Source organism: Erigeron canadensis, chromosome 2 (assembly GCF_010389155.1).
Source record: "Erigeron canadensis isolate Cc75 chromosome 2, C_canadensis_v1, whole genome shotgun sequence".
NCBI lineage: Eukaryota > Viridiplantae > Streptophyta > Magnoliopsida > Asterales > Asteraceae > Erigeron > Erigeron canadensis.
In genome coordinates this window covers 30,612,121-30,625,982 of record NC_057762.1, presented here as the reverse complement: position 1 = coordinate 30,625,982, position 13,862 = coordinate 30,612,121, and the positions used below count along the sequence as shown (strand labels likewise).

Genomic DNA, 13,862 nt, shown 5'->3' with positions numbered 1-13,862 from the left:
TCCAGTGCTATTTTGTTGAGTATCAGAGGATGTATGAATAAAATGACCATACTTTATCATTTTTCCCTTCCTTTCCAACTCGAGAACATAGGAAAAAACTAAAGCATGTTAACTTTTTCCTTTCAGCTCAAAATGTTTAAAATTCTGGGCAAAACACTGTCTCCAAAGTTGAAACTAATAGCTTCTGTTTCAAACTTAATAACTTGAAGTCCTTAACTTAAAATTTGCACTCTCCCGGCACTTTTATGAAGAACATGAAAAACATATAGTACATAATTACATATGAAAACAAGATGAATTCTAAAGCTGGGAAATCTGTGACCGCATATAATAAATCAGAGATTATAAACAAGATTATCAAGCATTAAAATTAAACCTTTTATAAATCACATAACCGTTTAGGCCTGTGCACCAATAAATATCCAACAAGAACATAATGATTGATCTATTTCTAGTAAAGTATTGAACACCAGAAAGTCAATATTATTCAACATATGTATCCAGCATTGCCGCAAGACCAACAAGTCGAATATAATTGATACTTCCCAAAAATTGAACGGCAGAAAAAGACTCCAAGCTCTGTATCGCTTATGCAACTTCACTTTCCTGAAGCTGCTTCCTCGGGAGTCTTAGTTGTCATTTGGTCAACTGCATGTACAACGTTCTGCAGTTCCTCCCATATGGCTTTGTAAACCATCCTCTGCCTGTTCACAGCAGATTTTCCCTCAAAAGCTGAAGAGACAACATCAATGCTGCAAAAAGATAAAAATGTTTTTATACTTGCTCGATTGTGAGTAGTAACTATATGTGGTGCTTTCCACATGTATATTGACTACATAGGAAAATACTACTTGCATTTAACTATTTTCATCAGTTAACTTATGCACAATGTCAACAATAATTGACAAGCACAGACATTAGCAAATGAAAGATAAATGGTCAAGGTATGCGCCTTACAACTTCAACTTACAAAAGAGAAAATATTATCAAGAACTTTTGAAGAAGCATTAAGTAATTATTTTTCGAACTTCTATACCTCCTTCATAGGGTCTAATTTGCCCTTCAATATCCAATGGCTTATCAACGAGGGCTTATCAATATATCCACAGTACTAACATAGTAACATGTCAGATTCTGTAGACATTATGTTTGTCATCACAGAAAAAAAACCATCTTGTATATTATACAGTGTATTGTATGATATGAGCTATTAAACCATTTCATTTATCAGCAGAGAAAAAGAACGACTCATACCCACTTAAAAGGTTTTAGATATGAATATATACTTCTAATTAATTCAAATAATCAGTTTCATACCAGATCCAACGGCTGATGATGAAAATGCAAACTAAATAAACCGAAGGCTATGACACATTTCAGGAAACACCTTTCCTTCTCTCACTGGTTATTCAAATTGAAAAATCAGATTTCGGCAAACACTCGAACATCTTACAACAATAGGAGAATCACACCTAAAGACTATCTCTTCCAACCCATTTATCAGCAACGGTAAAGATTCAGTATCGCATACAAAACACAAAAGGAAACACCCCCTTAATGTGTAGGTGATGCAACGTTGGATATAAGCAGCAAAAATCTGCAATAGGAACAATGATATAGGGGTAGAGACTATTGATGATTAAACACCCTAGCATATGCTGGTGGAGCCTAAAACGTGATAACCCACGCATGGTAAGCCAATGATTGGGTAAACGTTTTGCAATTTCAAAAAGTTAATAGGATGTTGAAATAAATGGTAACATGTATAATGTATTAAACATTTAAACGGATAGCTTACGACAAACACCCGACAGGCATATCCAATCATTTCAATATAATTTTTTGTTTAAACAACGAATTTAGTTAAACAATTTCATAAAGATATATAATCAATAATAGTTCTCACATTTCCAACAGTAAAAACAGCTACTTCACTTAAGGTTCAGCTTGCAGATACATATATGATCATACATTCAACCATATAAATTCACAATATATATATATATATATATATAGATACGAACTCACCTAACGTGCCTTCCGTCACCATAAGCATCATTAACAGTCACCAACTCGGCATTCAGTTCTTCCTTAATCTGCATAAAACCACAATGAACCCTCATAATCTGTATATATAGTAAACATTATAGTTTCACTCCAAAATCTGTATCTGTATATGTGTGTGCGTGTGTGTGTGTGTGTATTCATATAATCAAACCTTGCAAACACATAATCTCCTCATAATTCCTGAAATACCCTTTTAACTTAATCAAAACCCCACATCAAAAAATCCAAACTTTGAATTCAAAACCAGGTTTTCAAGTCAAACTTAGGGTTCTAGCTCAAAATCTTTAGAAAGAAAAAAAAATAAAAATCAAACCTTGCTTTGCATAGATTGCATCAACGGCGAATCAATCGGACCAGAACCGTTGGTCGGAGATGAAACTCCGGCACTGATACTCCGGCGACCGGCGATATGAATCAAGGGTTTGATAATAACATGTTGATGTTGTTGTTGTTGTTTAGTAAGTGGTGAAATAAATCTAAAAAAGGATTGAGACTGGAAATGGCGAGTGGTTTGGCATCTAAGAATATGTGGGACGTATGTAGTACATAAAGATGTGAAATTGGGGCGTGCGAGCATCAATTTCGCCATTGTTTTGTATAGCTTGTGTGGTGTGTGTGTGTGTGAGTGTGCGTGTATACGTATAGAAATGGGTAAGTAAAGCAAAAGTGGATGGCCAAGCAATCTTCCAAAACAAATACAAAGTATTATCTTTAGCACCCCTTCTTTCTTACAAGAGGGGGAAAAAATAAGTAATTTTGGTTCGTGTGGTTTGTATATTTTAAGAACGTTTTTTTTTTCCCCTATCACATTATGTTGGGTAGTTGGTTCATTAGTAAGTAGTGTCTCATGACGAGAAAAGATATGATACCAATGATGTTTTATTGGTTGTTGCAAGCAACGATGAATGGTCACAAAAGCTTTTGGTTTTAATAAATTACCTTTAATAAAATGTGTAATTGAATGAATGAGTGTAGTAGTAACAATTGTTTTAACAATACATGTAATGGTATAAGTGAGTTTGCTCATAACTACTTTAACTAAGAGGTTGAATGAATGTGATTGTATTACCTTAAGAGCATGTGTAACTGAACGAGTGAGTTTGCTTACAAGTACTTAAACAACACGTGTAAGATATCGAGTGGGCTGATTGTAATAAGATTACTATAAACACACGCGTAACAAATCGAGTGGATCCGATTGTAATAAAATTACTTTAACAACACGTGTAACAGATCGAGTGAATCTGATTGTAATAGAATTACTTTAACAACACGTGTTATAGATCGAGTGGATTCGATCATAATAGGATTGCTTTAAAAACACGTTCCCAACAAACACATTTTTAATTATGACACAGTATGTCGACACACATAACTTTATAATGATACGATTACGAGTATAATCAACAAAACAGAATCATTAACTAGCTATTAAACCAGTTTAAACTTCACAAATGTTATTAAAAATCAATGATACACCATAATCTAAAACTTACCAATTAAATCATCATCATTAAATCATATGAATGTCAACATAGTTCAACCCACAAATCTACTATAAATTTGATAAACAATTCAAAACATCCTTCATAAAAAACACAATATATACACAGAGATATGATGATCCATTCTTTAGTAAAGTGGAGGGTTCATGTAACGCAAGTCAACAAAGTATAAGGAAATCTTATGCCCTTCTTTCAAAGTTGTAATCCACCGGAGTTTATACAAACGGCGGTGCTCGTGACCCGAAAACACAGATAAAAATAAAAACCCAGCAAACCTTTTCTCGGTGCCGATCAAATTTTCAATCTTCATTAAAAAAAAGCCCCCAAAAAAACCTAAAAACATTTACTCATAACAAGATTCTTACTTTCTTTGTTTTTTGGAACCCCTTTTGAATCTTTAATTGAATTATCTAATACCCATATGAAATTATAACAAAAAAAAAGTATTTAATTAAATTTATATCCTTTTTTGAATTTCTTGATCATCCATTTTGATTATTATCTAGTCAATTTGGTCTTCAATAACTTGTGGTATTTTTATTTATTTATTTTTGGTTAATTTGTAAGTGAAATTCAGATTATTAGTTTTGATGGATCTAAAAGTGTTGGGTTGCTAATTAATGATGATTATGGGGTTCTAATTATGATAATGGGATTACAGTCTTCTGGTAAATTAGTTGAATTTGCTAGAAGATTTTTTATGGGCCATAATTGCAATTATCATCATCATCAGAAGAAAGGGCAGTTAGCTTAGCATACAGTGTTTGCAGTTGGAAGTTATCAAGAAAATTTATTTATGATATTATTATATGATTCAATAGATAAAATATTTTCTGGTGGATAGTTGTGATGGAGGTCAAAACAGCAGATGACAGTTTATCTGCTGAACCAGTTCAATGGACTCCGAAACAGCTGGTGTTCAGACCTTATGAACCAGTTTTAGCTCAAAGTTTGAGAGTTCATGTTAAAAGACCTGTGAGTGTTTTTTGCCCCTATCGAAATGTGTTTTTTTTATATACTGTTTGTTTGATGAAAATGTTGCATTTTTATGCTTGTGGATACCAAGTGAAGTTGTTGAGGATTGGCGGTGTATGTAGTGAAATGGTGTTCGCGTGATGAAGTTATTAGGACAAAGTTGAAGTGTTTAAATGTTGAGTGTGGAGGTTGATTTGGAAAATGGTTGCTGGATGGTATAGTATTAGGGGGGCCGGGGGAGCCCCTCAATGGGTATGGTTGGGGTTTTTAGGGGTGTTGTGGTACTTAATTTAGCAGCACGGGCCTTTGTTAATACATGTCTTATTCAATTGTGATTCCCAACCCTAGAAAGTAGCAAGATAGAGTGACTAGGGCGCCAGTCGACTATGTTGATCACTGTCATTATGTATGTGCATTGCTATTGTTTTTGTGTGTTTATGTGATCGTAGATATATATGTGGTTAGTGTATGTGTTCATTTGCATAACGATTTGCTTATTAAAAAGTGTATATTAATATGTTCAGAACAGTAATGACACACAACAATTGTATATTGCAGTTGGTATCGCGTTTAACCAAGGATTTAGTGGAAACTTACAGAATATGCAATCCTCAGTTCAAATATTTAGAGGAGTTAAACCCAAAGCGGTTTTTGACAAGCCCATCTGCTGGAGTACTTAATGATGGTCATGATAATGCAAATTCAGACCTTATTCTGACTGTGAACCAGGCCCTGGTTAATTCAGAAACTCATAGAAGGTTGACACTGTATTGCTGTAACGTTGTTGGTTATGTTTGGTTCTATTGGTCAAATGTTTGGTGTCACATATGCTATATTGTTGTGATGATTTCAGATATATTGTAAAAGACATACTTGGGCAGGGGACATTTGGGCAGGTTGCTAAATGCTGGGTTGCAGAACTTGATCGTTTCGTTGCTGTGAAGGTCATTAAAAATCAACCTGCTTACTATCAGCAGGCACTGGTCGAAGTGTCCATTCTGACAACGGTAAGTGTTTTCTTATGGTCAGGGTTTTGAATTTAGAATGATATAGCTTTAGGGGGTGTATGAATCTGCGTTTTGGAACCTATTATCTGATAATGTTTGGATAAAATATTTCAGCTTTCTATGATATGATCTGATCATGTTGGGGTTAAATAATCACTTTTTAATAATTAGTTCCATAGTAACAGTAACAAAAATGATTATCTAAGGGTAGACCTATGATCAGCTTATTCTTTTAACCTAATAAAACACCTCTCTTTTCTTTTTCACAAAGTCATTTTAGCTGTTAATATCTTAAAAATCAGAAGTTTTTTTCCAAATAGTGTATCGAACAACAGAAATACATTTAAATAGTGTATCATACAATATTTTTAAGATGCACATCCAAACACCCCTTAATCTGAAAAGAGTGCCACCTAATTTTTTTGTACTTTTCAGTTAAACAAAAAGTTCGATCCCGAGGATAAGCATCACATTGTTCGTATTTATGATTACTTTGTTTATCAACGGCATCTGTGCATTTCTTTTGAACTGCTCGATACAAATTTGTAAGTTTCAGTTTGCTGTCCAGAGCATCTTTTATCAACTATTTTTGTTTATTTAGGCATGAGTTTTTGTGATTTAAAACAGGTATGAGCTTATAAAGCTAAATCAGTTCCGGGGATTATCATTGAGTATCTTGCAGCTATTTTCAAAGCAGATTTTATGTGGATTAGCTCTGATGAAGGATGCTGCTATTATCCATTGTGATTTAAAGCCTGAGAATATTCTTTTATGCACAAGGTGAGCTACCCTGGCAGAAAATCTGGTGGCACATACCGCAATGTATCGTATTTTATCATAGATGGTTGGGTGAGTTAGGTAACGGTTCAGTTTTAGTTAGGCTCAGAACAGACCTGGCGTGGCTGGGTTGACTGAAAAGCACCTTTTAATCTGCCTACTGTTTTTCTAAATAGTAATGTGTTAATTGTGAGCGGCTGAGCCCAGAAACCATATCATTACAAGAATTAATCTATCTATACCTGTAAAGAAAAAGTATTAAGGAGGCTGTATAGGTCTCGTTTCTCTGCTAGCTAAGCTCATTTATTTGTCTGTTTAGGATAATACACTACCCATATAGACCTATTGATATGTAAATGGGTTGAAACTGCCACCTTTGATTGAGCTCATTTGCTCTTGTTATTGCTGTTTATTGTTTATTACCAGTGTGAAGCCAGCGGCAGTCAAAATTATTGACTTTGGATCCGCTTGCATGGAAGATAACACCGTATATTCTTATATCCAGGTTTATAATTTGAAACATCCATATAAGAGTTTGGCAAGTTGATGAAACACTGTTCTGAATGCTTACATTGTCTTATGCAGAGTCGATACTACAGATCACCTGAAGTTCTTCTAGGATACAGGTATATCCCTGAATATAGAATCTACTGCTAGACGCATCACGCGTGCACTCACACACGCACACACTGCGTATTGAATATTGATTGACTTCTGCTGTTATTTTTTATTCATTATAGTTGTTATTTATATATTTTTTGGAACTCTCTATATCCTATTAATACTTGGGAACTTCTGTGTTGCCTTGATCATTCATTAGGTATACAACAGCCATTGACATGTGGTCATTTGGATGCATAGTTGCGGAACTATTTCTTGGCCTGCCTCTTTTTCCCGGAATATCTGAATTTGATCTTTTAAAGAGGATGATGAAAATTCTCGGGTATGCCCCTTTTCTTAATTTGGATCGTAGAGGTGATGAGATGGGCGGGTTGGGTAGTAGATTGAGACAGGTCAAAACGAACCAGGTGGGATTGTGGTGTCCCATGAAGTCTTTTTAATGCCTTAGTTATTGTTAGAAATAATGGTATTATGATCTGTGAATATATTAATATATGAATTCTTCTGTTATTTGCTCTTTATGCAGGGAACAACCGCCGGATCATGTGCTTAAAGAGTCCAAGAACGCTAGCAAATACTTCAAATACGTAGGGAGTGTAAGCCATGATGAAAATAGTCAGGAATCTTCTTCTGGAAGAAGTGTTTACCAAGCTTTAACCGAAGAAGAATATGAGGCTGTAAGTCCTCAATTTTAGTCTCGCAACATCACATTTTATTGATTTACGTTATATTTGCTCATAATGTGTTAATCTTTGCTAGAAATAATGGTTCTTGAAATTTGGAATGTTCATGTCCATAAATTGACTATGTTTTGAATTGTTTAAATGCTTAAGCTTTTAAGTATTCTAAGCTTTAGATCTTGATGTCCCAAGTGGACTGGTTAGAGCTCTCACATAAAACGGGGTAGGACAATATTTATATTGATGCTGATACAGCAAATGATGCGTATACTTGTATGCCCAAAACTTTGTTGGAGAAGTAACTAAGTAGATAGCGCACATTCTTATTACTTTAGAGCTTGTTGATTACAGACAATTATTTGTTAATGGAAAGTTACTCAAGGATGTTCATAGAACACTCTTATCCCTATTTTCTGAGGAATGTAGTTGGTCCAACATTATGAACTTTAGGCTCATTTAGTGTAGTGCTATCTACAAAGCATGAACAGGATAATTGCGACATTTGCTTTAGTATTTTTCTAATCTAGGAACTCGTGAAGGATGATGTGCAGCATATCGAGCCTTTAGTAGACCCATAGATTAGTACGAAGTATGAACACAGGGTTATTTCAAGAAAATGAACGTGCCTGTCCAAACATTTGAAATTACATAGTGGACCTGTGGGCTGGATGTCAAAGGATAGAACATGAATGTTCTATTTATGTTATTTATTCAGTCGGCTTTTTTTGTAAAGCATTTATTAGGTCATCTTAGGACGTAGTTAACATTATTTCATTTTATTAAAGAAATGAATATCATTCTATTGTATTTTGGAGTACTATAACTTTAATACTCTATACTCAAAAAAGATGTTTCAACACACATGTTTACTCTATCTCGCGTTGGTTGGGACCAGAGCTCGTTAGTATACTGATGGTGAATTGTGTCTGAAACAATCAACTTCCTCGTTGTGCCAATGATGGAGATGGTGGAGTTAATGATCTACAGTGTGAAGTAGAAGAGCTCTTGTCTGGTTTGACACGCCTAACTCAATCATGGAAGAATTGCTTTGTTTGATCTTAGGCCTTGGTATGGCTGTTAAGGAAAATAGAAACTCGAAAACTTGTGTATCTTCGATGGCTTAGATATATATATACATAAATGCGAGATCATACTCAACATATTGGTTGCAGATAATTTACTTTATTGTCTGTGCTCTGCTATTAATTTTATGTGTTTTTCTTTGTTTCAGAGGGAGAAAAAGAAACCGTTAATTGGTAAGGAGTACTTCAATCACATGAATCTTGAGGGAATTGTCAAAAAGTATCCTTACAAGAAAAATCTGCAAGATGAAGATTTAGCTAGAGGTTTGATATATATACCTACTAGTTTCTTTGGGATCTTATATGGTATATCTGATAGCCATCTTAAATGACCATATTGCAGAGAGTCAAATTCGATTATCCCTGATTGATTTTTTGAAAGGACTTGTAGAATTTGATCCAGCCAAGCGGTGGTCTCCCTTACAGGTTATTGAACATCATTTTCTGTTCATTTATTATGATGATGTAGTATCTCTTTTTAGTTTAAATTTAATGTTAATGATATGGTATACATACACATGGTGCAGGCTTCTAAGCATCCGTTTGTTACCGGGGAACCTTTTACTTGTCCTTATATTCCTGCTCCTGAGACTCCTCGTTTGGTAAGTAATATTGTAATACAGTAATACTTGCTAACTAATAAAGTAAGCTACCTTCACAAAGCAGTTCTGCATAATTAAGAATTGAGGTTGTTTTTTTGTCTTTCGATCGTTTCTAGTTTTCTTAGTGACATGAATGAATGAATCACTTGTTAATTCTGTTTTAGGGTTAACCATTGAAATGAGTGTCTAATTGCCTGTTGATTTGATAGAATTCTTCTGAGCTGACTCCTTTTTGCAATGTAGCGTGTTTCTAATAACGTCAAGGTCAATCATCATCCTGCCGGGGGTCATTGGTTTGCAGCTGGCCTCTCGCCTAATGTAAGTTACTGATAATTAAATGAAATCTCATTATTGGGTATGTGGGTTTTGCACTTTAGAACTGATTATCTTGTAATCAAATTATAATATTTGGAAAACAAAATGATCAGTTGCAACTTGCAAGCAACTGCAACAAAATTGATTAACTAAGGCTATTTATTCCTTTCTGTCCTGTCCTTTTAACTTAATTTGCAGGAGTCTACTCTCATTGTACGAAATATCTTTATAATTTCCTGAAAAGTGTCATTTTGTACCACCTCACCTATTATTTCTTTGAATATCTGATCTTTTCAAGAGCTCATACATCTGATTATCTGATTTTTAGAACTTTCAACAACTATCTGATTAGTCAGTATGATATATCACTTTTATAATGCACATCCAAACACCCCCTTAACATGTTATTGTTGTGATCTTTTGACCCTTTCTGATGTAGGTTCAAGGTGGAAATCGAGTTGCGATGTATAATAGCTCTCATTTTCAAGTAATGCCTTATGCACATGGTGGTAATTTTGGAAGTTTAGGAAGTCATGGCAGCTACAACGATGGTACTGTACTCGGAAGTAGCTATGGTAGTTATGGAGATAACAGTAATATGCCCACATATTATTCACCGGTGGGTCCATCGGCTTTGAACAACTATGCACAAAATGGCCCTGTTCTTGGAAGTAGTCCTGATGCTCGGCGAAGGATTATGCAAATCCCACATGGAAATGGGTACGGGTTCAGTCCAGCAGGAAATTTTGCACCCATGTCACTTGGCACTAGTCCATCACAATTTACACCACCTTATAGCCAGGTGACATCTGGGTCTCCAGGGCACTATGGCCCTAGTTCCCCTGCTAGAGGAACTGTTCATGGTTCGCCCCTTGGAAAAGGAACACCACCTGTTAATCAGATGAATAGAAGAAAAAATTGGGGGTATTCTGGGAACTTAACTCAAGAAAGTGCACCCTCCACACATCGGCAAGGGCAGTTTCCTGATGTCAATTCACCAAATTTAAATGCTGGAAATTGGAAGCAACAGCAAAGAAATAGTGGAAGCGCTGGAGGACACGGTTCATATGGTTCGAGTAAACCGTTTTTGCATCCCAAAGGTGTTATTCATGACAAGCCCGAGACTAGCAGCTCCTTGCCTGATCCTGGGGACTGGGATCCCAACTATAGGTAATCATTGATTTCTTAGCATCTTTGTGTTTTGTTATTGATTGGCTTAAAATTGTATAATATTAAGATGATCCAGTTTACTTCCTTTTTAATTTTGTGTCATTACTAAATATTTTTACCATATATGCTAATTTCAAATTTTGAGACCCTTGATAAGAGCTACCGAAATGCATATCGTGCTATCTATTTCATTAGGGATAATTAGAGATGACAATTTGACCCATTTACGTATAAATGGATCTATTTGGATTGTGTTTACAAATTGGGGATAAATAAAAAGATAGCTAAACGGAGAAAGGGTCAAACAGCTTGAAAGCCACTTTAGGTATATTTTCAGCAGCTATAACTTTCTAAATCATTATTTCAAAAGTTATATAATTTTTATGAGATTGCTTTTGTAGTAATAACTCATACTAATTGCATTGTTTATTGATTAAAAAGTTAAAAAGGGCAAAAAAGGGTTGCAGTCAACATGACTTGGACTATTTTGACCTAAACCTGCGCATCTCCCCACTTCAAGCAATATCATTTCATTTTTCTCATTAGGGATGATGAATAAGGAAGCTTTCCCAGTAACCCTGCAACTACAAAGGAATGATTTGGATTACAAAAAAAGTGCCAGTGATGTCGCTTAGGCTTAAATGCATAATTTGGGCAAAATGAAATGATGCTCATTTCCACTAAACTTGATAAAGTTTCATAACCTAAAGATATAAACTTCTCTTTGGATCTTCCACATAGTTCTAGGCATGAACAAGATTTTACTTATAGAAAAGGTGGCCATGGATGTTTGAATTCGGACGGTGATTCCCTCTGTTCTGTTACATCTTTGAATATTATCTTATGTCTTGTTTGACTGTCTTCAGCGATGACTTGCTTCTGCAAGATGATTCTTCAGAATTGAGCAACATGACAACGGAGTTCAGTAAGAGTATGCATCTTAGTCAAGCTTTCACTCCTACAGAATCGTTTGGTGGATTTGGACGATCAAATCAGATGCCTAACTCAAATATGTCTACTCAAAGGTAAGTTCCATTGCCCTCCTTTGCATTTTAGATGGTTAATTTTTTATTTCTTTTTGTTGTATTCCGCTTCATTGATGTTTTAATCCGAACAGGCCAAATGGGCCTATTCAGGCGTTTTCACATGCAGAGGTTGGGGGTTCTGCCTCGTCCCCAGATATGTATGCTCAGCCCATGATAAATTCGCATTTAGTGCCCCATTTCTCACAATTTTCACCCAGTCGGTTGGGCCAGCAACCAGTTCAGCGGTTCAATCATGGAAGGTCAATGGGTAATCGTGGAGGTGAATGGAATCATGTCAAGGTTCCCCCTCTTTCCAATTTCAACTCAGGGGGTCCGCGTTCCCCTGGAAGCAATAGTGCACCTTGGGGTAACTAACCAACTTACCTGCTTATCTCCTTTTTTTGACTGGTTCCTGGAATTATAGGTTAAAATTGGTAATTTGGTGCAGATAAAGTCGGCCTGACCCGAACAATTATTGTTCTATATTCTGATATTTTTTGAATAAGTATTATGTCACATATTTTACATGAATTATACAATACTCTGTTTTTTTGTATAAAATAATTTAGGAACTTTCGAGCGCTAAATATTCCTTTGGTGACTTACCATCATTCTGACCTGTTTCGCTTATACCTAGTTTTTAACATATTTTGAATTTGTCCCTTTTGACCCCTTGGATAAAATATAACCTGAATCAACCCATTCATATGGTTTGTAATGAATCAAAATGGGAGGATCGGGTGGGCTGGCTGGCTGGATAATTGGTCAAATCTGGCCCTTTCTTTGCATTGAGACTGCTTGAGATGGTCCGAAACTCCAAAATGCTTGTTGTCTATATATAAAAAAAATTTCTTTCAAAAGTTATATTATTTCATTAGTAAAATCGTTAGATCATACCTCTTTGACCAATTAGGGACTAGTTATAATCCGGAACGATGGGTCATTTCTTTGTACAATTTGAGACAGGCCTGGATGGTCTGTATCACTTGTTTTTTTTTTTTTTTTTTTTTTCTTTTTTGCATTTCAAAGTTATTTTATTTCATTTGTAAAATCTGTGTAGATCATACCTCGTTGACCGATTAGGGACTATTATAACCAGAAATGACCCATTTATGGGCTGTAGTTGCCAACTCTAATTAAGAGGGTATGTTGAACTAAGGATGTGATTCTTTTTTGTAGGGCGTAGAGGCAACCATCCCATTGCTGCCAGTATTGTGCCATCTTCTCATGGAGGAAATGAATATGGAAGGATCGTCTGATGATTAAAAATTGAAATTATATATAGAAAAGTCTACTGTAAGGGACGTTGGGATGATAATTGTTAGTTGAAGTTGCTCCTACCCATGCATTTTGAATGTGCATTTATAGTGATTCGATAAGACTTATGAAATTCGCTTCTTCCTATTTCTTTCATTTGTTGCCATTGTGACATGTTTATTTCTTCTTTATCCCCCATTGGGGTTTGTGGAATGTGAAATGTGGAATGTCGAAAACGAGTAGGCATACAAGGTTTGATTATTTCTATTTTTCTTCTACTTGGTTGATTTACTTGTGCAAAGTGGATATCAAAATGTGTAAATGGTCAATGCCTCTTTGCTTGGATTAGCAATAATCTTGGATCACTCATTTCTAGATTAAAAAGCCAAAATCTATGGATCCAAGTAAGGTCTCTATTAGTCAAATGGCTGGGATAAGTGTGCCCCTGGCATGGCACATGTAGGTTGTCTCTATGTATATGGAACTTCAGGGGATGTTTAGATATTTATGTGATTAGCACATAGAAAGTTTTCAGCATATGCAGTTTACCTATGGACACGGGTCTTTTTAATCAAAACTAAAAATTGAATTGAAGGCATAGGTTTATATGCAATCATTGAACTCGTTTCCATAAAATACAAGTAAGGTAATTAGCATTTGAGATTTTAATGGGTCATGAGTCTTAATACGGTTTACAAAAATGGTGTACGATGGAAATTAGGATTTAGACAATCTTACTCTTACTTAAGTTTTAGACAATCTTACTCTTACTTAAGTTG

The 13,862-nt window shown here is 35.2% G+C and overlaps 2 protein-coding genes across 2 annotated transcripts; one reads left to right on the top strand and one right to left on the bottom strand.

Moving 5' to 3' along the window:
- Window positions 1-357: 357 nt before the first annotated feature.
- Window positions 358-2,742, bottom strand: LOC122588629 (protein BOLA4, chloroplastic/mitochondrial). The gene is made up of 3 exons (XM_043760784.1): window positions 2,381-2,742; window positions 2,029-2,096; window positions 358-752 (listed from the first exon to the last, which is right to left on the bottom strand). Exons 1-3 carry the CDS (start codon window positions 2,654-2,656, stop codon window positions 599-601), a joined length of 498 nt encoding a protein of 165 aa, XP_043616719.1. The 5' UTR covers window positions 2,657-2,742; the 3' UTR covers window positions 358-598.
- A 1,355-nt stretch (window positions 2,743-4,097) lies between these two features.
- On the top strand, window positions 4,098-13,350 carry LOC122586884 (dual specificity protein kinase YAK1 homolog). The gene is made up of 17 exons (XM_043758900.1): window positions 4,098-4,547; window positions 5,106-5,305; window positions 5,401-5,554; window positions 5,990-6,099; window positions 6,182-6,334; window positions 6,758-6,836; window positions 6,917-6,957; window positions 7,152-7,274; window positions 7,479-7,629; window positions 8,864-8,978; window positions 9,058-9,140; window positions 9,242-9,316; window positions 9,560-9,634; window positions 10,071-10,801; window positions 11,668-11,826; window positions 11,919-12,193; window positions 13,006-13,350. Exons 1-17 carry the CDS (start codon window positions 4,422-4,424, stop codon window positions 13,083-13,085), a joined length of 2,730 nt encoding a protein of 909 aa, XP_043614835.1. The 5' UTR covers window positions 4,098-4,421; the 3' UTR covers window positions 13,086-13,350.
- Window positions 13,351-13,862: the final 512 nt, after the last annotated feature.